The sequence below is a fragment of the Ochotona curzoniae genome, unplaced genomic scaffold (genome assembly GCF_017591425.1).
Source record: "Ochotona curzoniae isolate NIBS_2020 unplaced genomic scaffold, NIBS_Ocur_1.0 contig_50, whole genome shotgun sequence".
NCBI lineage: Eukaryota > Metazoa > Chordata > Mammalia > Lagomorpha > Ochotonidae > Ochotona > Ochotona curzoniae.
In genome coordinates, this window is record NW_024466446.1 from 1786007 (window position 1) to 1811467 (window position 25461).

Sequence of the window (25461 nt, forward strand, 5' to 3'; positions counted from 1 at the left end):
AGCTCGAGTTTGACGACAGTTTAGCGTGAAGGGGGAGGGATGCCATCCATTATGTTCTCATCTAACATTTTCATTTTTGCTGATTTTTTAATATGTATTTTTGGAAGGTAGAATTACAGAGAGACAGAGACGCCTTCCGTCTTTCCACGAGCTGGCGTACTCCACAGAACGGCTGTGATGACGGGAACTATGCCAGGCAGAAGCCAGGAACCCATTGGGCTGAGGGGTCCGAGGATTTGGACCGTTTTTTGCTGCTTTTCTTGGCACATTAGCAAGGAGCTGGGTAAGCTGTAGAAGAGCCAGAACTCAAGATGTAGGCAGTAAAAGGCAGTGGCTTAATCTGTGCCATGCTGCTGTGCCCCAGGTTTATTTACTTTAGAGATAGGGAGGCTATGAGGGTGTGTCCAGATGCCCAGGATGAGCTGGACTGGGCAGGGGGCAAAGTTTAATCCCCGTTTCCTCCATGAGTGCCAACGACACAACAATTTGAAACATCCTCTGTATGTTGCAAGAATACTGGAATTGGGATCTGGAGCCAAGAATTCTAGGCATTCTTAAATTGGGACTCAGGTGTCTAAACTGGTTTTTAGTTGCTAGACCAAATGCTAGTTCCCATTTTTGTATATTTCTGATTATTTACATGTATGCATTTAATACTTCTGATTATGCTGTTTTTACAGTTATTTATGCTTTCTCCATTTAAAATGTTTTCATTTTTTGTGTGAAATTGAGATGGGTTGGGTTGGGGGAGGAGGAGGAAGATACAGGAACCTGATCCTTCTTCAGATGCCGGAAGTAGCTGGGAGTAGACCAGCTGCAGCCAGGAGCCTAGGGGTCAGTCCCTGGTCTCTCATTGGAGTGACAGGGACTCGGTCGTTTCAGCTCTGACTTCTGCCTGCTAGGCACAGGGACCCGAATGCTTGGGCTGGGAGTGGAGCTGGTACCGGGCCCAGGCCCTGCTGTGGGATTTGACATCCCCAGAGACAACTGCAGCACCAACTCCCTGCTCCAGGTCTCCCACAGGGGTGCAGGTGTCTTTCCAGGTCCATTGACGGGGAGCTGGGTTGGAAGTGGAACAACTGGGACTTGAACCAGCACTTACATGGGTGGCTGCACCTCAGATGTTACCATAACCCACCATATTACAGTGCCACCCTTCCTTCACCTCTTCTAGGCCCGGTAGAAATAGGGTGACAGTACATCTAGGTAGAATGAATAATTTGCTGTGTTTTTTTCCTAAATGTAGGAAATCTTAAACTTATAATTCCTTGGAAAAACCTTTATACTCAACCAGTTGAAGCAGTATTGGAAGAAATTTATTTAATCATAGTGCCTTCCTCTAGTAAGTAAAGTTTAATTACTTTTGTTGTTGTTAGAAAATCTTTGTTAACTATGTTCCAAATATTGTGCCGATAATTTGAGATTTTTAATATTTAAGTTTGCTGCTTGTTAATTCAAATTTAACTTTTTTACTTCAAAATTTTGCAGACTTTGAATTAGTGATTGCTTTCAAGGGTTTTTTGGGAGTAAATATATTTAAACTTAAAGTAATTGCTATCCTTTTCAATGCTTCCCACAGGAATAAAATATGACCCAGTAAAAGAAGAAAAGCAGCTTATGGAAGCAAAGCAACAGGAATTAAAAAGAATAGAAGAAGCAAAACAAAAAGTAGTTGATCAAGGTAAAGAGAACTGTGGCATTAGTATTAACCAGCATGGGGAAGTCCTAAATATTCATCCTCATAGAATATTTTCGTTGGAGGCACTTTTAACAAATGTGAGAGAATATTATTACATAAGGTATTTTGATGTGGCTTGTGTTATTTTGTCAATTGGTGGAGAAATTTTACTGGGCAGAAATTTACGTTAAGGCAAATAATGTCTGGTGTGTCAGGATAGCTGTGTATTTATGGCCTTGGCGTTTGAATTCTCATTGTCAGGTCTCTACTCCCTTGAAGATACTTAGCTCCTTGATGTGTTCACTTCCCCTTTCGTCTTTTCTTCTTCAACCTGCCCCATGTGATCAATTCCTGCAACCCATTTTTCATCACTAGAAGAGATACCTTGCAGAAACCAGATTCTGTTTCACCTGTCCCGTGTGCTGCGGTAGGACAGAGGTGGCTGCTTGGTAGTCGGGCTGCAGTGGGAGTGTGGAGGTTCTGTTGCTCCTTGTGCAGACTGTGAACCAGTTTGCGGTCCTCTCTTTCCCCCGCAGCGTTTCCCCTGCAGACGGTTGGTTTTCTTTTTGTGTGCTCTGCAGCCCTGAGCTGGTCTCGCGCTGCCTTATAGTGTCTCTGTCTGAGCGCTCGGGGTGCAGTTGCTTCATTTTGGCTCGGTGGATAAGGCCATCTGCTCTCCAGCGTCTGAAGTTTTGTTGTTACTCAGCTGTTCTCTCCTTTTGGCCTGGAGGATTTATTCATTTTCCCCCTTTTATTTGTGTTTTCGTTAATTTGTAGAGAGGAATAGAGAAGTACATGCAATGTGTTTGTTTAAGCAGAAGTCCCTTGTAGTTGGTTATACCTAGGTCTAAAACAACAAGTTTAGCCATGCTTAAAAATAATTGGTGATAACCATGTTGTTTTTAGGATGCTTTAACTCTTCAGCAGAATAAATAAAAGATGTGTTGACTGAAATTTTCCCTAACGTGTGGACTTGTACCTGGTCCCAAACCTTACCTGTTTGCCTTTGCTTTGTGTCCCACTGAGCTGCTTGGAGCAACCAGGACATGAACCGGTGCCCATGTGGGTGGCTGGCGTTACAGACTGGGCTTTACCCACTGTGCCACAATGCCAGTTCCCCTTTGACATTTCTAGAGGAGGAAGGGCTAACTAATTAATGGTTATCAAAGGCACATACATACATTTTTTTAAAATTAGGAACCTCAATTCTTTATTCTTTTTGTTTCCCTGGAAAACATTGAAATGAGAAACTTTTCAGAAAATGAAATGGGTCATAAAGTTTCTTCATCCTTGTTTCACAGTAGCAGAGACTTTTTATTTCCTATTTTATATCTAATAGGAGAAGGAGCACAGTGTTATGGGTTGAAGCTCAGATAAGTCTGTATAGTATAAGTCTGAGTTGCTTTTGTTGATACTGTCTTTTCCAATGTAGCCTATTGTGTACTTACCCAAATAATCTTCACTGCTCTGTCTCTTTATGTACTTATTCATAGTTCATTGGTAAATTAGTGTTCTAATAGGCTATTAATAGCGGTCCTCTCTTCCCCCGCAGCGTGTTTTTAGTGTTTTCAAGTGGGTTTTTTTTTTTCTTTAGCAAGGCAACATAGGTATGTTTTCTAAGTATGTGTATATTCAGAGCACCTTTCCATTCAAGTTACAAAAAGAAATGTTTGTACTCACAGGAAATCCCCAAGAGGAAAAACAGGACACTTTTGTAGAAAAGTTAGTTACTCAGATCATTAAAAATCTTCAAGTAAAAATTTCCGAAATCCATATTCGTTATGAAGATGATGTAAGTATTGTGTGTGTGATTTAAAAAACTGCTTTTATGGGAGCTGTTTTCCTGTTTGTTGACACTCTGTCGTGGGCAGGCTCTGAGCTGCCTGGAGGGGGGGCATGCAGAGATGAAGTCGGCATGAGTTGTTTTTTTTTAACCATTATAGTTCTAATTCTGGTGATGCATATTTGATTACACTTTGCTAAAATGTTCAAGCAGTGGATTATGGGGGAAAGTGCCCTAGGGGTTATTAATTTCAAGGCTTGGGTTTAAGACGCATAAAAATGCCTTGCATTTACCTGTTAGAAAGAATAATTGTGTCGGAATCATTCGATTTAGTCTTAACTGTTTGATCTTAAATAGGTTACTGTTCTCGAACCTGTAATTATTTGCTTTATAGTGCTGCTCTGTCACTGTTGTAATGGAAAATTAGGGCAGAGGCAGTGTTGCAACATTCATGCTTGGCATTCTGTCTCAGGAGTACTTACAGGAACAGAAGTTACTCTGGAAACTAATAGTTTGCAGTATTTGAGATAGGTTGCTTCCCTGAAAGTGGACTTTTCCTGTGAAATGCATTTTATCTGCTAGACTTGCCGACTTTCCTGTGTTTCCTCTTTAGGTCACGAATAGAGACAGGCCGCTGTCATTTGGAATCTCCCTTCAGAATCTGAGCATGCAGGTACTCTGTGGAAAAAAATAAACTCTAGCTATTGAATAGTACTCATGTGGGCTAACTTCAAAACTAGATGTTTTTACAGAATTGGTGCAGCAGGCATGGCTGCATTGGAATATGAGGGTCGGGGGGTGTGTATTCTGTGCAGTGGTTGAAAATCAATCCAGTTAAAGTATCATGACCTCTTATTGTTGCTGATTCCAGTGCTGGTGGTTTTGCCTTACCTTAAAAGTGCACGTTCACGTTTTCAGTGAATAAACTCAAAAGTAGTAACTAATCATTTCTGAAACTTCAATGTCTTAACAAACATGAGCAGGTTGTTTCCTCATGACCACTCTTAACTCTTTGGTCTACGAAGACGGATGCTTGTGGAGAATTTGGACACATTTGCTTCCCCTACTTGGGTGGTTATTGACCTGGCATTTGCTGCAAGTCTTAAATACTTTGTAGGAATAAATCTTAAAGACCAAAGTTAAACCCCTGCTGTTCTCTGTTCCATCTATCTCCAGAAATAGACATTCTATATTTAAAACTTAACATCTGTTAAAATGTAAGTTTTTATAAATGTATATAATCTTTTTATAGGTTACTCTTCTCACAATATTGTTGACATCTGCTTTACCATATGTATTACAATTCATTAAGTCTCGTCTGATATCGTCATTACATGGTTTTATATCTTGTATCTGTTGGGGTTTGTGTAAAATTTATTTTTAAAACATTGTACTGCAAGGGGAAAAACAAAGCAAACCAAATGAAAAGTTGTTCAATAAAAAGTTGAGTGGGGTCTGCTGATAAGGTAAAAAGTAAGGATGGAGGAATGGTCTTTTGGCAATGTGCAAGTCATTGGTATCTGTGAACACAATTTTAATGATCGTTTTTGCCAAAACAAACTTATTGATTTAGAAATTAGGATTAGGACCAGCAGTGGTTTTCAAGGCCGGCCTGTTGGCGGTCATGCATGCTGTTGCATCCAGTTCTCTTCACAGAAGTGTGAACCATCGTTGTGTATCTGGTCAGTTTGTATCTCCTCAGTACCTTTGAATACAGACCTAGTTTTTAACTAGTTTATATCCTTGTAAACTGATTGTAGATAGGAAGTCTGATTTTGCCTCTTTTTAATCTGTTTTTTTTTTTTTGTACATTATATCCCGTGTCCCTACGAAATCATTTCAGTGCCTTGAACGCATCTGCTCAGAACCATATTCCTTGCTGAGCCTAGGTTCAGTTGGTGTGTGTGTTGCATGGTAGGGAAGTCCAAAGGTTATCCTCTCAGGGATTGTTCTTGCGTGAGCTTGGTGCCTCTGCCAGTCCTAGACTGCCTGCGTCACTGCTGTGGAGGCCTGCTGGCTCTTGTTTACAATTGCCAGGGTTTGGTGTTTTTTGGCCAACAGTGAGCTTCTTGAAAGTAGAGATGTTTTAGTGGTTGATAGACTTTGAATGATACGTCTTCAAAGGCATCTGATGGAGATTGGTCTAGGATATGACAGATGAAGATTTGTTGTTCTGCCATATCTAATGTAGTCTTTATTACTATTTTTTCCTTTTCAGACTACTGATCAGTACTGGGTTCCAAGTTTACATGATGAAACTGAGAAGCTAGTTCGTAAGGTAAACTCTCACCTCCCGGGCTTGAGAGAGTGTCAGAGAGGCCGGAGTGACACGTGCATGATGAGGATCTCTGTGAATTGTGTCTATTTGCTTAACTGTAGTAGAACTCAGCTATTTGAGACTTCTGAAAACAGCATATTTAGTTAAAAATGAGACATTTAAAGTTGTTATTTGTTTCCAGTTAATCCGGTTGGATAACCTTTTCGCCTATTGGAACGTGGAGTCTCAGATGTTTTATCTTAATGATTTTGATGCCTCATTGGTAAGCAAATTTGTTTTTCTTGCTATATGTTTTTGTTCGTATTATTTTGTGTGAATTCATTGTTGATACTCCAACATACTATTTTTTTGAGGAAAAAAAATCTATTAAAATTTACAAAAATGTATTTGCAAATATGTAAGTACACATATATCTTAATACCTTTAAAGCATTCTTTTGTAATAGTTCAGTGAGAAATTATTGTTTAAGCACTTTGCTGTTTTGCTGTAGTGAAGTCCTTACTTGGAGTTACTTATTTATTTTGGTTTTAAATTGAACTTCTTTTAATATAAAAGGCAGAGAAAGGGAGAGCGACATCAGTCCTGTTGGCTAGCTCACCTCCCTGGTGCTCTCAGTGGCTGGCACGGGGCTGGCACTGGAGCCTGGTCAGGCATGCAGTTCGTGTGTTCCATGCAGGCCTCTCATGGTCTGCATTCATGCTAATCTGTAGTTGAGAGCTGGAACGGGAAATGATGCTTGGGCTGAATAGCTACTCCTTAGTTATTTTGCTTTGTTCTGATTATTTGAGGAGGAGGGAGAAGGATCTACCATCCCCTGGTTCACACCCCAGGTAACCACAGCGACCAGGGTGGGGCCCGAGGCAAAGCCAGGAGTGAGGCCTCCCTCGTGTGTGCAGGGTGCCAAGCATTGGACCACACTTCTGCTTTTCCATGGACATTAGCAGGGAACAGAATTGGAAGCACAGCATCTGGGACTTGAACCAGATTCCATACAACTAAAGGCACTGTGCCTCAGTGCCGGCCCTGACTTACTTATTTTTTTAAACTACTTTTATACATTTTTATTTTGCAGAAATAGGATTTTTTTTTTAAGTAAAAGCATGTTGTGGTAAACAAATGTGACTTGTCTTTTAATAGGAAAAATTGAGGAATGGCATTGTCAATGAAAATATTGTTCCTAAAGGTTATGATTTTGGTAAGTATAAGAAAATGCTAAAATCAGCATAAATTTTACATTAATGATGACATTGCTGTGATATTTTGTTAAAAGTTTGTTACATATTTTTAGGAAGTTTTTGTATTTCAAATCTCCAGGACAAATGTCAAACAAAAGGGGCGTTAATAAATTGTGACATCTGTTTGTTGAGCCGCACCTGCTGCTTGGGCAGGTATTGGGGTAGTGGGTTTGGGGGCTAGTAGTGAAGTGAGAAGAGCAAAGGAATTGAGGGGATCTGAGGAGGTGTTACCTAACTGCTGATGTAGTTTTCAAAGGGTACGGATGGCGCTGAGTGAAGCAGCGGTGAAGGACAGAAGAAAGTACAATGACCAGACAACAGGCTGTGCCTGCCCCCAGTTCTAGTGTAACTTGTTTTCTGTTGGTGGAATAAAGAGCAAGATGTTCAAGCATTTCTTTTTTTTTTTAAAGTACCAGAATAAATATTTCTTTTTTTTTCACATTTTATTATTCTATCATTTTATGATAGTTCTATATTCCCTCATCCCCTCCCTAATACCCTCCCTCACCACCTACTCCGTCTATATCATTACTAACATATAGTTCTTCATACTCAGTCATATGTCCGTCATTGCGGGCATGGAAAATGGCAGATAGTCCAGCATCCTATTGTCAAGATATAGTAAACAGTTTCATTGTAAGTCCATCTTTGCTGGAAGCAGAAATGCATACCACACTGCAACCTCACATCTGGATGTTAGTCTCCATTTCACAGCTACTGTACATCCCCTTAAATGAAAAGTCATGATACAAAATCAACAATAGGAGGAAAAATAGAAATTTACAATGCCATGAAGTTAAATGACATGTTACTAGATATGACAGTCTCCATTACACAACTACTGTACATTCCCTTAAATGAAAAGTCATGATACAAAATCAACAATAGAAAGAAAAATAGATATTTACAATGCCAAGCATTTCTTTTTATATAAAAATATTTTTGAAAGTTTATTGTCCAAAATAAGAGGAATATATTGTGTCTGTAGGGATAAGCCTATAGTATAAACAGTACCTACCTAGATTGTTCTGTTAATAGACTCCTTAATTCTTGTTTTTGGAACTAAATACAGGGCTGGAGGAAACGCAGATTGTTTAGGTTAAGACAAGCAGCTGACCCTGGGCAAACGCACACATCTTCTCTCAGGCTTTTTGACTTAAAGGTGAATACAGAGGGATTGGTCCGAAATTCAGAAGTTATAATCATGATGAAACAGTTTTTCCCTCAGCTCTGTAAGACTGTGCACTTGCTTGCAGTTGCTTTTGGCAGACTGTCCTTGTCAGAATTGACTGCTGGAGGGGCTGCTGGTGTTGGGGGTCAGTGCAGCCCTTCTCGTGCTTAGAGAGGACGGGACACTAATGACGGAATAGGTGATCTTACCCAATTGTGGCAGCATGGACATTAGAGAACTGTACAAGGTGTGAAAAATGAAAATTACTGTCTTCAAAGTAATTTGTTTAGTGCTTTCAGATTTTTAAAATTGTAACTCTGTTTTGTTTCCCAGTGTTCCGCCCCTTGTCTGTTAACGCCAGACTTCAGCTGAGCCGCCGGTCAGACTTTGACTTTTCTGATCCCAAAATCAACCTGGATGTTGAGCTGCACAACATAGCAATTGAGTTTAATAAACCACAGGTGATTTTCTTTGATGAAATTTTAAATTGTGAGTAATTATTTGGTTAAAAAAGCCTAAAATTTTAATGTCTTTCTAAAATGATGACATTACATTGCTAACATATCCTTAAAATATCAGTAATTGTTAATCTTAGTAAAAATAAAAAAATTCAAGAGTCTTAATTTTTCCCCTGTTCTTTAGTATTTCAGTCTTATGGAGCTTCTTGAATCTATCGATATGATGAAACAAAATATGCCATATAGGAAATATAAGCCAGATGTACCTCTCCATTACCATGCCAAAGAATGGTAAATGCTCTATGTTTTCACAGTGTTAAAAATGACATAGAAGTAAATTTCTTAAAACTAAGAATATTTTAGAGATAGTGTTTTTATGATTAGAGACAAACTTTGATTTGTGACTGCAAACTTGTGAATTGTTTCGCTTACTGTGTCAGTGAAATGGACCTGGGAGGCCTGCCTAACAGAAGCTACGGAAATAGTGAAATGACAAAACTTTAATTTACTGTAGAGGGATCAATATTTTTGAAATTATTTTTAAAACTGTATCTTGGTATGTTTTAAAGCATTTTTCTCCCTGCTTACTTCTTCCTATTAATTTTACTTTAAAATCTAAAAAAGTTATGAGAACCTATGCAGGATAAGACCATTTTAAAATTCACAAGTCTTCTCACTCCAGTATTATTACTTTCCACAAAGTGTAGTTGGGTTTTCAGCGACTTTTTCAGTTGTTATTCATGTTACTCTAAAATGTTATTTGTCAGCTAATGCCTTAATAGTTCGTAGATATGTATGTATATTAAGATGTATATATTTGATAGGCAGAGTTGTAGGGAGGAAAGAGATCTTCAGCTGCTGTTTCCCCCTATGTGGCTGCAGCAGCCCAGGCTGGCCTAGCACCCCAGAACTCCATCGGGGTCTCCCGTGTGAGTGACAGGGCCCCCACAGTAGATCATCCTCCATGCTGAGGTGCCGTGGCAGGGAGCTGGGTCAGCACTGGAGCCCTGGGCTTACCCTGCCCCACAACACTGGCCGCAGTGTTTATTTGAATAAAGCTGAATGCTTCTGCTTCCACATTGGAGAGACAGAAGGTTCATGTAGTGTTCCTGCAGGTAGGGCTGAGGAAACAAGTGCTCTGGTAATACACTGCTTCCAGTCTTTGAATTATAGTTGAGTTTTTAGTGATGCAGTGCCACTTAATGTCTCTTACTTTGCCTTACTGGTATTTGTGTGTGTTTTAACTAGGTGGGCTTATGCCATACATGGCATTCTGGAAGTAAATGTGATGCCCAGCTTACAGATGTGGTCCTGGAAGCATATTCGTGAACACAGACAGAAAGTGAAGCAGTATAGAGAACTGTATAAGAAAAAGCTAACTAATAAGAAGCCCCCCGGGGACGTCCTTGCAGCTTTGGAGGTTAGCATTTAAGAAACGTTGTTGGGCAGTTGGACCTGCGTGACTCCTCTGGTTAGTGACCACTACGAACCAGTTGGCCTGTTGTTTACAGGCTGTTTAAGTTGGTGCTTTTTTAACACGCTTATTCTTGGTTAATTTTGTGTGAGTAAAGTAAAATCCGGTGAAAATCTCTGTGTGGTTTTGAAATTTAAAAGAGTTCAATTTCACAAACATTATCATGTGAAACTTACTTTACTATGGCATTTTTAAGCTTCAGAAGCCTGCACCATGCTTACTGCATTGGTTCCGAGCTTTGCTGTGTTGATCTTAGCATGCATTGCTTCTGTTACGTCAGAGGGAATCCATGTGTGTATAAAGCACATTCTTACAGCCATGCTGTGCCTGATCTGAAAGTGCTTGAAAACCTTTATGGAAAAATAGAATTAAAAGATTATCTTGATACAGACTATTTTAAAACTTTTGCATATGAGGGATTTTAAAAACAGCATTGAGACTGTATTATGAAAGGATTACATAGGCCTAAGAATCTTAGTCAAAATAAATTATCTTTTAATTCCATCTGAATTTATTTTTATAACATTAGTTTTAAAGATTTGTTATTTTTACTTGAAAGGTAAATTTTACAGAGAGAAGGAAAGACAGAAATCCATCTGTTGCTTCTCTGCCCATATGGCTGCAACAACCAGAGTTGGGCCCGTCTGAGGCCAGGAGTCCAGGGCCTCTTACAGTTCTCCTATGTTATTGCAGGGGTCTAAGAATTTAGGCTATTTTTTCCCCTACTTTGTCTGGCTAACTAGCAGAGAACTGGATTGGTAGTGGAACAGCTGGGACTTGAACTGGTGCCTATATGAGATGCCGATAGTACAGGCAGAGGCTTAATTCATTACATCACTGTGTTATCCCCTAACATACTTTTTTGAAAAAAATTTTTTTAAAAACTTTTGAAAGGCAGAGTTAGAACTCTTCCATTCTTTGATTCACTCCCTAAATGGCCACAACAGCCGGAGCTGGGCTGCTCCCAAGCCAGGAGCCAGGAGCTTTTTCTGAGTCTCCCACATGGGTGAAGGGGCCCAAGAATCTCCACTGCTTTTCCCTGGCACATTAACAAGGAGCTGGGTCAGGAGGGGCACCTGACACGATTTCTCAACACATGGGATGCCAGCATCACAGGAGTCCTTATACATGCTCTGCCACAACTTTGGTCCCTTATGTTTTTATTTAAAAGTCAGAGTTGCAGAGAAAGAGAAGTGTCCCAGCCTTGGCTTCACTCCCCAAATGACACTGTAGCTAGAGTTGGGCCAGGCTGAAGCCAAGAGCCTGGAACTCCATCCCTGCTGCTTTCCCAGGAGCATTAGAGGGTGCTGGGTGGGGCAGTGCGCACAGCGACCCTCACAGGGGAGGTCAGGGTTACAGTGGCTTAGCCCACTGCAGGACAGTGCTGGATCTTCGGATCCATTTTCCATAGGCTGCAGTGCACTCCGGTGCATGGAATCTGTTCTATCTTGTCTCTGTGCCTTTCTCGGTTCTGCTGCTCTCTGAAGTTCTCTTTGAGACTCATCTGCTGCATGAGTGTCCTTGGATTTTCTGTCCGTGCAGGGCTGGCTTTCTGTTAAATGGGGGGGTGGGAGGGAAGGTTATCCCTAATCTTCGTCAGCAGCTTTACACTTAATTGTCGGTTTCTGTCATCCTGAAGTTAGTCCTCCTTAATTGACTGCTGTATAGATGAAGCATAGCTTGTAAAGATTAAAAGTTAGCCTGTCGGATTGAAGTATCAGTGAATCAGGAATCCAGAGTGGATTTCCAATTAGAAACTCCCTAAAGAATGAGCTTTGTTTTGGGGCCTGCACAGTGAATGGCTCAAGTGGCTAACCCTGAGCATGCAAGCAGGAGCATGCCATGTGGGCGCTGGTTCATGTTGCAGTTGCTCCACTTCTGATCCTGCTCCCTGTTTGTGGTCTGGGAAAGCAGTGGAGGATGGCCCAAAGCCTTGGGACCCTGCACCTATGTGAGAGACCTGGAAGAAGCTCCTGGCTCCTGGCTTCAGATCAGCTCAGCTCCAGCCATTGCGGCCATTTGGGGAGTGAACCAGCAAGTGAAACATCTTTGTCTGTCTCTCCTTCTGTCTGTAAGTCTGACTTTGAGCAGGAAAACTTGAAAGTAAACATGAGAAGTTGTAGCTGTGTCGGGAGATGTGGTTTGGTTTGGCTTGTTGCATTAGCCATAGTAACTGAAAAGTGGAAAAGCTAAAAGGGTTTTAAGTATATATATGTATCTAACTGGAATATCTTCATGATGGTATGCAAAATATACACATAATATGAAGGTTTTATCTTTACATTTTTATTTGAAAGTTACACCTATGTTTACCGTTAGTTTTAATTTAACCCCAAGTAAAAGATACTTTAAATCACAGATACGTTGTTTTAGCATATGACTATTAGAGTTTGTAACTTTTCTGTATGCTTGGCTTGTATGGTTTCTTTGTTCAAGAAGTTACTCTGTACTACTAACTTGAGTTGATACGTGTGAAGACTTTGCAGAACCGGCTGGTGTATTGGTTTTCTGCTTCCTGTCATCTGTTTCTGATGTAACGGTTTAATAGACTCTGCAGTAGTTACCTGTGGACCAACACTAACACCTTTTGTTTCTATTTTCAGGAATTAGAAAAATCTCTGGATGTCTTTAATATAACTCTAGCCAGACAGCAGGCAGAGGTTGAGGTAATTTCAAATTATCTTTAAATTAGTCAAAATAGATATGCCTTCCACGTGGATGCGGTGAATATTGTGATGTGACGGACACTACTGTGACACTCTTCGTTACGGTTCAAATTTGCTTTTTTGTGTTACAAGAAAGTTTGACTTCATGTTTTATCATATGCATTTAAACTGGATTCCTATGAGAAAATTCTTTGGGCTTATGAAATGTACAGAGTTGGTATGAAGGTAGGAGTGGTTGGTTTCCTAATCGCCATCTTGTGTGAGTAACAACTAGGGAGTAGTTCTAAATTCTCACATGGCTGTACATTCATCAGTCAAACAAGGCTGGGGATTACACTGTTAATTCCTTCAGTTTTAAATGAAGGATAACGTCTCATTTATTTGAAGATTTATTTTTTTTTTCAGGTAAAGAAATCTGGGTACAAGATTTATAAAGAAGGAGTTAAAGATGCAGAGGATAACAAAGGATGGTTTGGCTGGCTGTGGAGTTGGTCGGAACCAGATACGAAACAGCAGCCGGATGTTAAACCTGGAAGTATGTGAAAAGACAATTTTTCAGAAAATTTTCTCATTAAAATGAATAGATGTGAGCATTTATAATGATTTATAGTATACGTACTTTAAACTTATTGTCAATATAATTGCTCAAGTTGCTTATAAGACAAATTTTATTCAGTGTAATTTTTAATCTTGCTAATGCTTATAAAGAGTTCTATACCCAGAGGATTTAGCAAAGTCACGTAGCAAAGTTATAGATGCATAAAAATTTCAAAATATGGGCCCGGCGTGGTGGCCCAGCAGCTAAAGTTCTCGCCTTGCATGCGCTAGGATCCCATATGGGCACCAGTTCTAATCCCGGCAGCCCTGCTTCCCATTCAGCTCCCTGCTTGTGGCCTGGGAAAGCAGCCGAGAATGGCTGAAAGCCTTGGGACCCTGACCTGTGTGAGAGACCCGGAAGAAGCTCCAGGTGCCTGGCTTTGTACTGGTGCCACTCCGGCCATTGTGACTGCTTGGGGAGTGAATCAGTGGGTGGAAGATCTTCCCCTCTGTCTCTCTTGCTCTTTGTATATCTGACTTTTCACTAAAAATAAAAATAAAAAATCTTTCCAAAAAGGTCACTGAATGCTTCAATTTTCAAAGTGCTTTGTTTCATTATTAATTTTTTGACATTTTTTTTTATTTGAAAGGCAGAATTAGGGAGCTATAGCTCCATCTGCTGGTTCATTGCCAGAATGGCCTTGGCTGCGTGTGTGGACCAGGCTGAAGCAGGAGCCGGTAGCTGCAGTTGGCTTTCCTGTGTGGTTGGCGGTAGGGCAAGCACTTGGGCCAGCTAGTGCTGCTTTCCCAGGGCATCCTCAGTGAGTTGGATAGAAAGTGGAGTGGTTGGGACTCCAGTTGATGTTTATGCTGGATGTCTCAAAGCTTAACGTGACCACACAAAGGCCCCAGCATTGCACATGTGTATTGAAATTCTCTCTCGGAATTATTTTTGTTAACCAAAATGCCTTTGATAGCTTTTGAGGCTTAGATACTTAGCTGCCAGAATTAAATCTATCACGCTTTGGCAGTTTGTCTTGTAAAGTTATTTAGGCTCTACTTTAACAAAGTCCTACTCCCAACTGCTTTTTTGTATGCTAAATATGTTACATGCTAATAAGTGCCCGGTTCGTGAATTTTTGATTTTTTTTTTCTTACTGTGAATGTCTAGAAAGTTAACATTGCTAAATTTTTTTATATATATATGTGTATACACACATATGTATATATACACACATGTGCACACACGTACATTCACATAACATGTGCATACTTATTTAAAATTTTATTTATTTTACTTGGAAGTCAGAGTTACAGTGAGAAAGTAAGGGGGAGACAGATTTTCCATGTGCTGGTTCACACCCCGAATGGCCACGTAAGCCAGCACTGGACTAGTCTGGGGCTGGGAGCCAGCAGTTTCCTCCAGGCAGCCCCCCACCCCACCCCATGGGTGCAGGGCTACGTGCCTCAGGGCATTTTCCGGTACTTTCCCAAAACACCGTCAGGAAGCTGGCTTGGAGTTGGAGTAGGCATGATTCAAACCAGTGCCCACGTGGATGCCAACCCATTGGCAGAGGGATGGTCTTCTGTGACAGTGTGCTGGCCCTGCTAAATTAGTATACTAAGTAACATTTTTAGAGAATAATTTTTAAAATTACCAGTGCCATTCTAGTCTTCATTTATTCTTAAAAGTTCAAGAAAAAGAAAATTCTCCAGCTTAAGAGCAGCGAAATATGTTAGTTTCATATCACTGTTAAGAAATGTGAATTACTTTGAATTGTAGCTCTTGAAGAAATGTTGACACCTCAAGAGAAAGCCTTACTCTATGAAGCAATTGGCTATAGCGAAACAGCAGTTGATCCAACCTTGCCAAAAACAGTAAGATACTTCCTTGCCTTATACCTCAGATTTTAATACTAAGTATGCAGGTGATGGATCCGCTCAGAAATAAAACTGATCATATGGGTTTCTGCATCTGTCAACACTGTGTTTAATTTTTAAGATATGTTTTTTGGTGTTGATATAATGATTGTTTAATGGATGAATGGTGGTTTTTAGAGTAGTTATGGTTTTTTTTAAAATGAATGAATATGAATGTTTGTTATGTTAATTTTCTCCCCATTTTATTCTTCTGCATATCCTCTAGTTTGAAGCAATGAAGTTTTTTGTGCACTTGAAAAGAATGTCTATTGTCCTGAGAGAAAGTAACCAAGAGCCTGAGCTGTTAGACGTTGTGCTGGAAGAACTCAGCACTCTGGTTGTGCAGAGACCCGGAGCACAAGCATTAAAGTGAGTGCCGTCCGTTGGCTCAAGCACACTGAGCATCCCTAAGCTGAAACCCGAGAGCAGGAGAGCTGCAAAATTTGAACTCCTTTGAACACTGAAATAAAGTGCCTCAGCTTGGGAATTTCATATTTACAGTCAAAATAGGTGCATGGTAAAAATACTGTGTAACATCATCTGCAGACTACGTGTTCATATGAAACAAGTGCATTCCCTGCTTTGACTTGCATCTTGTCCTTTAGATAGCTCAGTATTGTGTATAAATCATCTAAAATTCATTACGTCTAAGCTCTGAGATCTTCCGTCTGCTGCTCCCTTCCCCAGATGGTTGCAGCAGCCCTGGCTGACCCAGCTGGAAGCCAGTAGCTGCTTCTCTGGTTCCCGCACACGTGGCAGAGGTCCAAACAGGAGGGCTGTCTTCCACTGCTTTTCCCTGCTGCCAGACCCGTGCTCTTGACCCCATCCATTACACTGTAACACTGGCCTTCCTCTGTGTTTGTAACAGTCATTCTGCGTGGAGGTCTGTGTAATGGTGTGGTGGGTAGAGCTGCCACCTGTGATGTCAGCATTCCATTTGGGTGCCATTTGGGTCCTGACTGCTCCACTTCCGATCCAGCACCCTGCCTAAAGCCTGGAAAGGCAGTGAGACTTGGCCCAAGTCCTTGGGTCTCTGTAGCTGCCTGGGAGCGGTGGATGCAGCTCCTACCTGGTCTATGCTGGCTCGTGTGATTGTGCGGGCAGTGAGCTAGCACGTCAAAGACCTCTGTGTCTCCCCCTTCTCTCTATAACTGATTTTCAAATAAATCTTTTAAATAAGAGGAGTTTCATGGAGATAAAATTGACTTATCTGTACTTTATCCGTTTAAAGTAGGGAATTCATTTTTTTCATATCTTATGTACCAGCTTACATGGATATGTTTGCAAGGTTGTACAACTCTTGCATTAATTTGAGAATGTTTCAGTATGTGACGTAGAAGCTCTCCTAGGAAGCAGTCCCTGTGGCCTCTTTCCCCAACTCCAGAACAAGCCATTGTCTTTCTGTTCCTAAAGATGTGTATGTCGTATATATGTATGTTTGAATATTATGAAGCATGTGTCTGAATATTCACGAACCAGATTTTGGTTGTTTTTCTTTTGGGGTTTAAATGTCGGGTATATCTAGGAATGGGATTGTTGCATCAGACGGTTAGTTGATGTTTAACCATTTGAGCAATTGCCGAGTGTGTTAAAGCAGCTGTACCGTTTGACATTCTTACAGGGCTGGTTTTGTTACAGAGCTGGTTAAGCTACCATCTGCAATCCTGGCTTCCTGTATGAGCACCAGAGTCCTGGTGGTTCATTTCATATTCAGATCCCTGCTAAGGCCTGAGAAAGCAATGAAAGGTGACCCAGGTCCTTGGGCCCTTGCGTGTGCATGCAAGACCTGGATGAAGTTCTTGGCTTCAGCCTGGCTCACCTGGCCATTACAAGACATTTAAGCATTATAGGAATTCACTGTCAGTTTTCCTTTGGATTTTGTTAGAAAGTACAGTAACTGTTAATCATAGCTTTTTACATAGAAATTGGTACAGAATTCTTAGTGAAGTCTGTCAGTTCAGAGACTCACTGCATATTTCCTTGGAAGTGAGTGGACTGGATGGAGTTGTGGAATATGCAGAGTGGTCTTAATTACTTTCTATTATTCTCAATTTGAAAATTCAGTTTCCTTGAAAAATAGAAAACAGTGCAATTTCTTAAAACTGTATTGATGCCTAATTTTGTCTTTTTTTTTTTCTCCTTAGATTTGTTACCAAAATAGATTCATTTCATGTTACTGGCTTACCAAATAACTCAGAAAAACCCCGCCTCTTGTCATCTCTGGATGATACGATGTCACTCTTCCAAGTCATATTTGAGATAAATCCGTTAGATGAAACTGTTGCCCAAAGATGTATCATAGAAGCTGAGCCTTTAGAAATGATATATGACGCAGTAAGTGTCTGGTAGATGTTCGTTCTAGTACAGTTCAATGTTCTTTCAGTTTTTGTCTCATGCTAGTGGTGTTTATTTTAACAGAGAACAGTAAACAACATAGTGGAATTCTTCAGACCTCCGAAAGAGGTGCATCTCGCACGGCTCACGTCAGCCACTCTGACCAAACTGGAAGAATTCCGTGATAAGACAGCAACAGGTAAATGCTGGCGTTCGTGTTGATGAGTTAGCTGTGGCCTGTGTTAGCTTGTGTGTTTGTGATACTAAAATGTTAGTAAATTCTACTTAATTATTTCTGTACTGTATACATCGTAATAGAAACCGAATTGGTGCTTTTCTGTTTAAAGACAAATGTAGCAAATCATTTTTTAATACTCAAAAGTTCATTCTTGGTTATTTATGCTAATTGCAAAATTTTGTTTCTTCTTTTGACTTTAATGACAGTAGCAAGCCTGATACTTCTTTTGGTATATTGGTTACAAAAAATAAAAATTGTATTTTTTGTGTTATCTAGGAGAGTTTGTATAAGGTTGGGTGTTAATTTTTTCTCAAATATAGTAGAGTTCAATAGAAAATCCATTTGGGCTTGGAATTATTTTTGTGGGAAGATATAAAATTACAAATAGAAGTTTTTAAATAGTTGAATGTAGAGATACTGTGTGTGATTTTAATGCTTTATAATTTATTGGGACTTGATTTCTTAGTATATGTTCATTTTAAGTGTCCCACATGTGTGAACAAGCCTGTCTTTAACTGTTTCATATCCGTTGGTTCACATTGGTTACTTAAGTGTTCTATATTCTGTGAGATTTCCCTCCTCTGCTTTTTGTTACCGTGACCTAGTAATTGGATTTAGAAAAATATATGAAAATGCCTCATTATGAATATACATCTTTCTGTAACTTAGCTGTCAAGTTTTAAAATTTGATGCTGTCAGTTTTTCTGTGAACAAATCTTTCATCTTTACAAATTGATAGTATATTTTCAATAATGCTTTGATATTTATACCTCTGTGTTTATTTTATTCTGATATTGGTATGGATACACTGGGTTTTTGTTTTGATTTTGGGTTAGAATTTGCTTGGTACATAATTTCCCAATTTACATCCTTTTTCCCTATTTTCATGAATAAGTCTATAGAACACAGTAAAATTTATCTCAGTCTAGATTTATTATGTATGCTGTATTTTTTTATCTGAAATCCAGAGAAAGAGTGAGCAACTCATTCTATCTGATAGTTCACTCCCCAAGTGTGTGCAGCAACCATGTAGGGCAGGTCCATGGCAAGGGTCCAGAATGGAGTGCAGGGACTCATGGAGTGTGTCAGGTGGCTGCTCGGCGGCAGTGCCCAAGGCATGCCTCAGTAGTCTTTGCTTTATATTTGCAATAAATGTATTTAATTTTGTATCTATGAATTTTATTTTGTGCTTTTTAATTTGGCTTTATTGTTTTATTTTTCTCCTGGCCTTTCTTTGTATGAATTCTAGGATCCTTCCTTCTTCCTGGAAATGCTATAATTTGGAATTCAAAATTCTTTTATTCTATAAATCCTAACCAACACACATTTTTCCAACATATAGATGTTACACATTTACATTCCTTCTAGTCACTGAAAGGGCTTCAGTAGACTTGAACTTCCCTTACCACCCGACTGTCTTGCATGCTGTTAGTATTTTTTTCCTCTTAATTGGACTTAGTTTTGTGTAGTATGCATTGATTTAGAATGACCAAGTACATCTCTGCTCTTCATTCCTGCGATTCAGTTCAGCCTTTTATCTGAGGTCAGTTTTTGGTGTGTGTGTTAGAGGTTTATTTGTGAATTATTTACTTTGTGGCCAATGTAAAGTGTCCTCTTTGAGGAGCTTTGAGATGTTTTGACTGGGTATGTGTTTTTAAATTGACTTTTTTTTTTAAAGACTTATTTATTTTATTGGAAAGTCAGATATACAGAGAGGAGGAGAGACAGAGGGGAAGATCTTCCATACAATGATTCATTCCCCAAGTGAGCGCAACAGCCAATGCTATGCCAATCTGAAGCCAGGATCCAGAAGCCTCTTCTGAGTATCCCACACGGGTGCAGGGTCCCAAAGCTTTGGGCTGTCCTCGACTGCTTTCCCAGGCCACAGCAGGGAGCTGTATGGGAAGTGGAGCTGCCAGGATTAGAACCGGTGCCCATATGGGATCTCTGGGTGTTCAAGGCGAGGACTTTAGCTGCTAGACCATGCCGCTGGGCTCCATCAGGTTTTTTTTTTTTTTTTAAAAGATCAATTTGTTTTACTTGAAAGAGATAGGAAAAAAGCACAGAAACATATTCCATCGGTAACTGCTCTCCACATGACCGCACCAGCCACAGCTGGGCTGGGCTGTGACAGGAGGTCCTGCGTGCGCTCCTGCGTGGGTTCAGTGAAGTAGGCCTCACACCTCTAATGCTCTCCCAGGCTGTTAGCTGGGAGCTGGGTCGGAAGTGGAGCAGCTGGGACCTGAACTGGGGCCCATGTGGGATGCTAATTGATACCAGAGGCAGAGGAGTCATTTGCTGACATTGCACTGGCCCCCATGTTTTTAATAATAGTTGCACGTGTGTTTTGGGTGCGGTGTGTTGTTTCAGCACACGCACACAGCATCTAGTAAGTTCTATTAATCAGCATTTCCGTCTCCTTATCTTCCTCTCTCCATACTTGTTAAATAAACCAGACTAAATCTTCTTTTGTTCACTCAAATGGGTCCAGTAGCTACTAATGTGATTTTAACAAAAAGGAAAAGGCTTCTGAGTTCTGAGTTGTCAAAGATAATTTGTTTATGTTCAAAAGCTGATTTTGGACTAAGGAACACAAAATAGATTAATCTGAATACTAATTGCATGGAAATGAATGAATTAGGTATATTAGAATTTTAAGAACTCTTTAGTGAATGAAGTATCCAAGGAAGAAGGAACCTAGTTTTGGTATCTTTTGGTTTACATTTGATTTTATTACAGGTGATGTAATAATTGAGGATTTTCATTGTCTCAGTAATGTTACAAGTCAGTGTATTGCAGTTTGATAGATACAGCTGTGCTAAGTTTAGAAATTGTAAACAGTCTACTCTGAATCCAGCATTAATAGCAAAAATGTTTTAATACCACTTACTAAAGTCTTTCTCAGTTTTGCTCAAATTTCATTTATGGATTAAAAATTCTAAGAAATCACTCTGGTTTTGTGCTCAGATTTAATTGGGAATATATACAGTGATGAACAAATCTTCCAAATTTACATTGCAAATACTTTGATCAAGATCATTTAAACACTCATAGTACCTTTATATTATTAAGCTTGTTATCAACTCATATGTACATTCTCTAATTTTTGAGTAATTTGGATAAGAATTCATTGTGAAGATTTGAAAATTTTTTTCAGGTCTGCTCTATATTATTGAAACACAGAAAGTTCTTGATCTCAGAATTAACCTGAAGGCTTCATACATTATTGTCCCGCAAAATGGAATTTTTAGCTCGATGTCAAATCTACTTCTTTTGGATCTTGGTCATTTAAAGGTATGCACTCATAATATTTATGTTAAGTGATTTAGGATGTTTCTTTGTTTAAAAATGCATTTTTATTTTTGTACAGTTTGGATATACTGAGTTTATTTTTGAAGATTTATGTTCTTTGAAGGCAGAGCTGCAGAGGGGAGGGAGAAAGAGACATTGCTTCATGCACTCCCCCAACGTCAACAGCTGGGTTCGGCCCAGGTCAAAGCTGGGACTCCCCCTGGGTCTCCTGTGTGTGTGTGGGACCCATCTACTTGGGTTGTCTTTGGCTGCCTAACATGGCATATTAGCAGGAAGCTGGATCTGAAACAGAGCAACTGGGACTTAAACCAGCTCTCCAATGGGATGTGTGTCCAAAGCTGCAGTTTAACCTCTTGTGCCGTAATTCTGACTTCAGTTTGTTGATTTTTAAATTTATGGTAGACACTAGGAATTAAGAAATCTCCTTTTGGTGAAAAAAGTAAAACATTTAATTATGTGATTTGCCTGTATTTCTTTCTTTTTTTTTCTTTATTTTTTCATGGTACAGTTCCATAGGCCCTGGGATTTCCCCTTCCACCCTCCCATTCCCCCTGCACACTCACTGGTTTCCCACATATTACTACAATAGTATTGTTCCTTTGAAACATCACAGGTCTGTCATTCTGCAATTCAAGTGTATCATGACATTATAGGTTTGGACAATGGTAGAAAGACAAATAAAAAAAAAATCAAACGAGCAAAAGAAAGTCCAGCATCCTGTCATCAAGATTTATGTGATAGTTCAATTAGAGTCCTTTTATTGAGAGTAGGGATGCGTACTGTAGTGTATCTTCACAGTATGCTAGTCTCCATCATGTAGTTCATCTAGATGAATATATATTTATACATGTTTACCTATGTATTATCTTGTATTTTGCATGAAGGATGCTTAGAGAGAACAAGAAGAGGGAACTTCCTGTTTGGTTTTTTATCTTTTATTTCAACAATGAGAGACCTTTCATCTGTTGGTTCAGCCCTCAGTTTTCCATAGTGGCCAGAGGGCCAAAGCCAGGAGACAGGAGTTCATGTTGGACTCCACGATGGGTGACAGGAGCCATCACCTTGTGTGTGCCAGGGAGGGAAGTGCTTGGGGGTGAGGCAGCGCCAGCAGGAAAGTGGAACACAAGCTAAGTAGGGGCTTGAACCCAGGGACTCCGAAGATGACCAGTGCCCCAGAGGCCATGCACAGGACTTTCATAGCAGTTCAGATATTTACTTAAACACTCAGCTGACTGCTTGTCCAGGGGCAGTGGGAAATAAAATCTGAGCTGTACAAATTTATACTTGTGCTGTACATCAACTGGGTACGTACCATCTGAACAGTCCAGCACATGTGCATTGCTGAATTTTTTTCCTCACCTGTTACATTTTCATGTTGTAGGTCTAAACGTCAAAATCTCTATTTATTGTTTGAAACTCCCCCCCCCGCCCTTTTTTTTTTTTTTAAAGATTTAACTTACTTTCGGGTCCGGCGCGGTGGCGCAGTGGTTAAGGTCCTCGCCTTGCATGCCCGGGATCCCATGTGGGCACCGGTTCTAATCCCGGTAGCCCTGCTTCCCATCCAGCTCCCTGCCTGTGGCCTGGGAAAGCAGTCAAGGATGGCCCAAAGCTTTGGGACCCTGCACCCGCATGGGAGACCCGGGGGAGTCTCCTGGCTTCGGATGGGCATAGCATCAGCTGTTGCACTCACTTGGGGAGTGAATCATTGGACGGAGGATCTTCCTCTCTGTCTCTCCTCTCTGTATATCCACCTTTCCAACAAAAAAATTAAAAAAAAAAAAAGATTTAACTTACTTTCACTGGAAATGCAGATTGACAGAAAGATTCCCCATTGCTGCTTCACCATTCCACAGTGGCTGGAGCTGAGCTGATATGAAACCCGGAGCCAGGAGCTTCTGGGTTTCCCTCATGGGTGCAAGGTCCCAAGGCTTTGGGACTCAACTGCTTTCCCAGGCCACAGGCAGGGAGCTGGATGGGAAGTGAAGCAGCCAGGACATGAATCGGTGCCCAATGTAATCCTGGTGCTTGGAGGTGGAGCTTTAGCCAGTTGAGCTAACGTGCTGGCCACTGAAATACTTTCTATGACCTAAACTACTATTACTATCTTCAAGGTAACCAGTAAAAGTCGTTCACAGTTGCCAGATGTGAAACAAGGTGGGGCCAATCTTGAAGAGATAATGCATAGAGCGTATGATTCCTTTGATGTCCAGCTTACAAGCATACAGCTGCTTTACAGCAGAGTTGGTAAGTCTGTACACGCTGTTTACTGATTGATTTGCTGAAGTAATGAGACTTCTATTCATGTTTTTTAAAAAGGAATTTGTGTATTTATTTGAAAAACAGAGCAGCTGAGAGATACAGGTTTCTTCTGTCTGCTAGTTTATTGTCTAAAAGGCTACAACCACAGCTCTGCACTAGGCTGACCCCAGGAAACAGGAACTCTGTCAGGGTCCCCCACGTGGGTGGTGGGGACCTAGGTCTGGGCCATCCTCTTCTGCCTCCCACGTCACATTAGTGAGCTACAAGTCTAGTGCAGCAGGCTGCAGGCTGCTAATGTTTTGGATACTTGGCTTGAGAATCTTCCAGTAAATGTGTCAGGACTCATGTGTGTATATTTGAACATTTACTTGGGAAGCATGGACACAGAGTTCTTACCCACTTCCCACACATGCAGAGCAGCCAGTTAGGCTCAGTTGAAGCAGGTGCCTGGAACCCTAAATCCCTTTCAGAGCTCCAGCTTGAGTGGCACAGCCCCAGGAATGTGAGCCATCATTGGCTGTCTGCCAAGTGCACCTTAGCAAGCAAGCGTCAGAAGTACAGGAGTGGGACTCAAGCTAAGGTGGGTCCCTGACAGTGTCTGAATTGCTCCACCCAATGCCTACTCTCAGACTGAGAAATTGAGATTTGGATCAATGTTTTCCTACCTTTAGCAAAAATTGTTATGTTAATTATTTTAAATACAGCTGGATGGCCAAGTGGCTTTTAAAAGTAGCTGTTGTGGTTGTCGGTTACCCAGCGCTAGCCACACAGAGACTGAAGAGAGCCGTTGTTGTGGGGATGCTGTATCTCACACCGTTGGATACCTTTATCCCACACGCTGAGCCACACGGAGTGTTTAAAATGAAAACAGAACCGGACACTCACTTAATAAAAGCCACTAGGGTAGTTAGAGATAGCTCTTGGACTCACTCAGGCTCACTCTGCCATACTGCTTTTGAGTCTCTGGTATTAATTTCCATATAGTTCAACAGTTTGGGGATTATTTCAGAGATTCATTCATGTGTACGTGGCAAAATTTAAATGTCTGAGCTGACTGATGGAAGCAGTGAGAATCCAGTTATTCATAGTTAAAATCATTAATCTGTGTAGTATTGGAGCATTTTTTTCTCCAGTTGTGTTACTTTAAGGTAATGAATTTGTTTTTTGTTATTATATTCCAGCTTTTAGGGAAGGAATCAAGAGCTACAGTGGTGGCAAAAGTTAATTGTTTTCAAGAGTGCATACATTCTTTTTCAGGGAGTACATTATGATATTTTGGTTTAAGTGATGTATGTTAAGGTTCTTGAAGACCTTAAATCATGCTCAAATTAATATTTAAGATATAGAGGTGGGTGTTTGGCTTACAGGTTGGGACACTGGTTGGGGTGCCTGCCTACCATATTGGAGTACCTAAACTCCATTCTGTTCCTTTATCTGTCTTCTGCTGGTGTCCACTTGGGGGAAGCAAAACCTAAATTCCCATATTTCAGCTCTGGCCTGGCTTAGCCCCAGTGGTTTGGGACAGTTGAGGAGTGACTCAGTTGATCGGAACTCTGTCAGTCTTTTTGTTTATTCTTTACTGCCCAACTAAATAATTCAAACCAAAAAAGATACTGATAGCAAAATTTTAGAAATATTTCGTTATTACTGCCAGAGAATTATTGCAATTCCTTGGAGCTGATTTTGATGACTGTTAATTGTTCTTAATCTTTTTAAAGCAGGTTTTTGTTTTGCTATTGTGGTTACTTTTGTTAGAGACTATCTTGATACATACTGAAGTATATGGTTCTTGATAAATTTTGTTTTCCATAAAATGGGAAGTGAAGGAAATTGGTTGATAATTATATAACTTTAAAATTTATGGTAATATCCTTTTTATTACCTGTTACCAGGAATTTGTGTTTTCTTGGCTGCTTTTCCATGACTTATGACTCATAGAATTACTAAGCAATTATGGAACTGCATCATGAAAAATAAAACAACAGATTATTAGGCATTAATGAAGTAGTATAAGTGAAAATGATTAATTAGATCTCATTAGTCTGTTATAATTTTTTGATGCTTTTTCTTTATGATTGTTAATATTCCTGTTTTAGAGAAGTTGACAATTCAGGTAAA

The 25461-nt window shown here is 40.2% G+C and overlaps 1 protein-coding gene across 5 annotated transcripts in view; it reads left to right on the forward strand.

The window, feature by feature from the left end:
• Positions 1-25461, forward strand: part of VPS13A (vacuolar protein sorting 13 homolog A) — a 118219-nt gene that overhangs the window by 10756 nt on the left and 82002 nt on the right. For all 5 annotated transcript variants that reach the window (XM_040988780.1, XM_040988781.1, XM_040988782.1 and 2 more), the window contains exons 4-21: positions 1247-1342; positions 1580-1681; positions 3361-3470; positions 4075-4134; positions 5680-5739; positions 5921-6001; positions 6877-6934; positions 8479-8606; positions 8788-8894; positions 9852-10023; positions 12681-12743; positions 13149-13278; positions 15064-15158; positions 15427-15569; positions 17345-17534; positions 17619-17733; positions 20930-21066; positions 23196-23328. In XM_040988780.1, the coding sequence (XP_040844714.1) occupies positions 1247-1342; positions 1580-1681; positions 3361-3470; positions 4075-4134; positions 5680-5739; positions 5921-6001; positions 6877-6934; positions 8479-8606; positions 8788-8894; positions 9852-10023; positions 12681-12743; positions 13149-13278; positions 15064-15158; positions 15427-15569; positions 17345-17534; positions 17619-17733; positions 20930-21066; positions 23196-23328 (1980 nt within the window). The remainder of the gene's footprint in view (positions 1-1246; positions 1343-1579; positions 1682-3360; positions 3471-4074; positions 4135-5679; positions 5740-5920; positions 6002-6876; positions 6935-8478; positions 8607-8787; positions 8895-9851; positions 10024-12680; positions 12744-13148; positions 13279-15063; positions 15159-15426; positions 15570-17344; positions 17535-17618; positions 17734-20929; positions 21067-23195; positions 23329-25461) is intronic.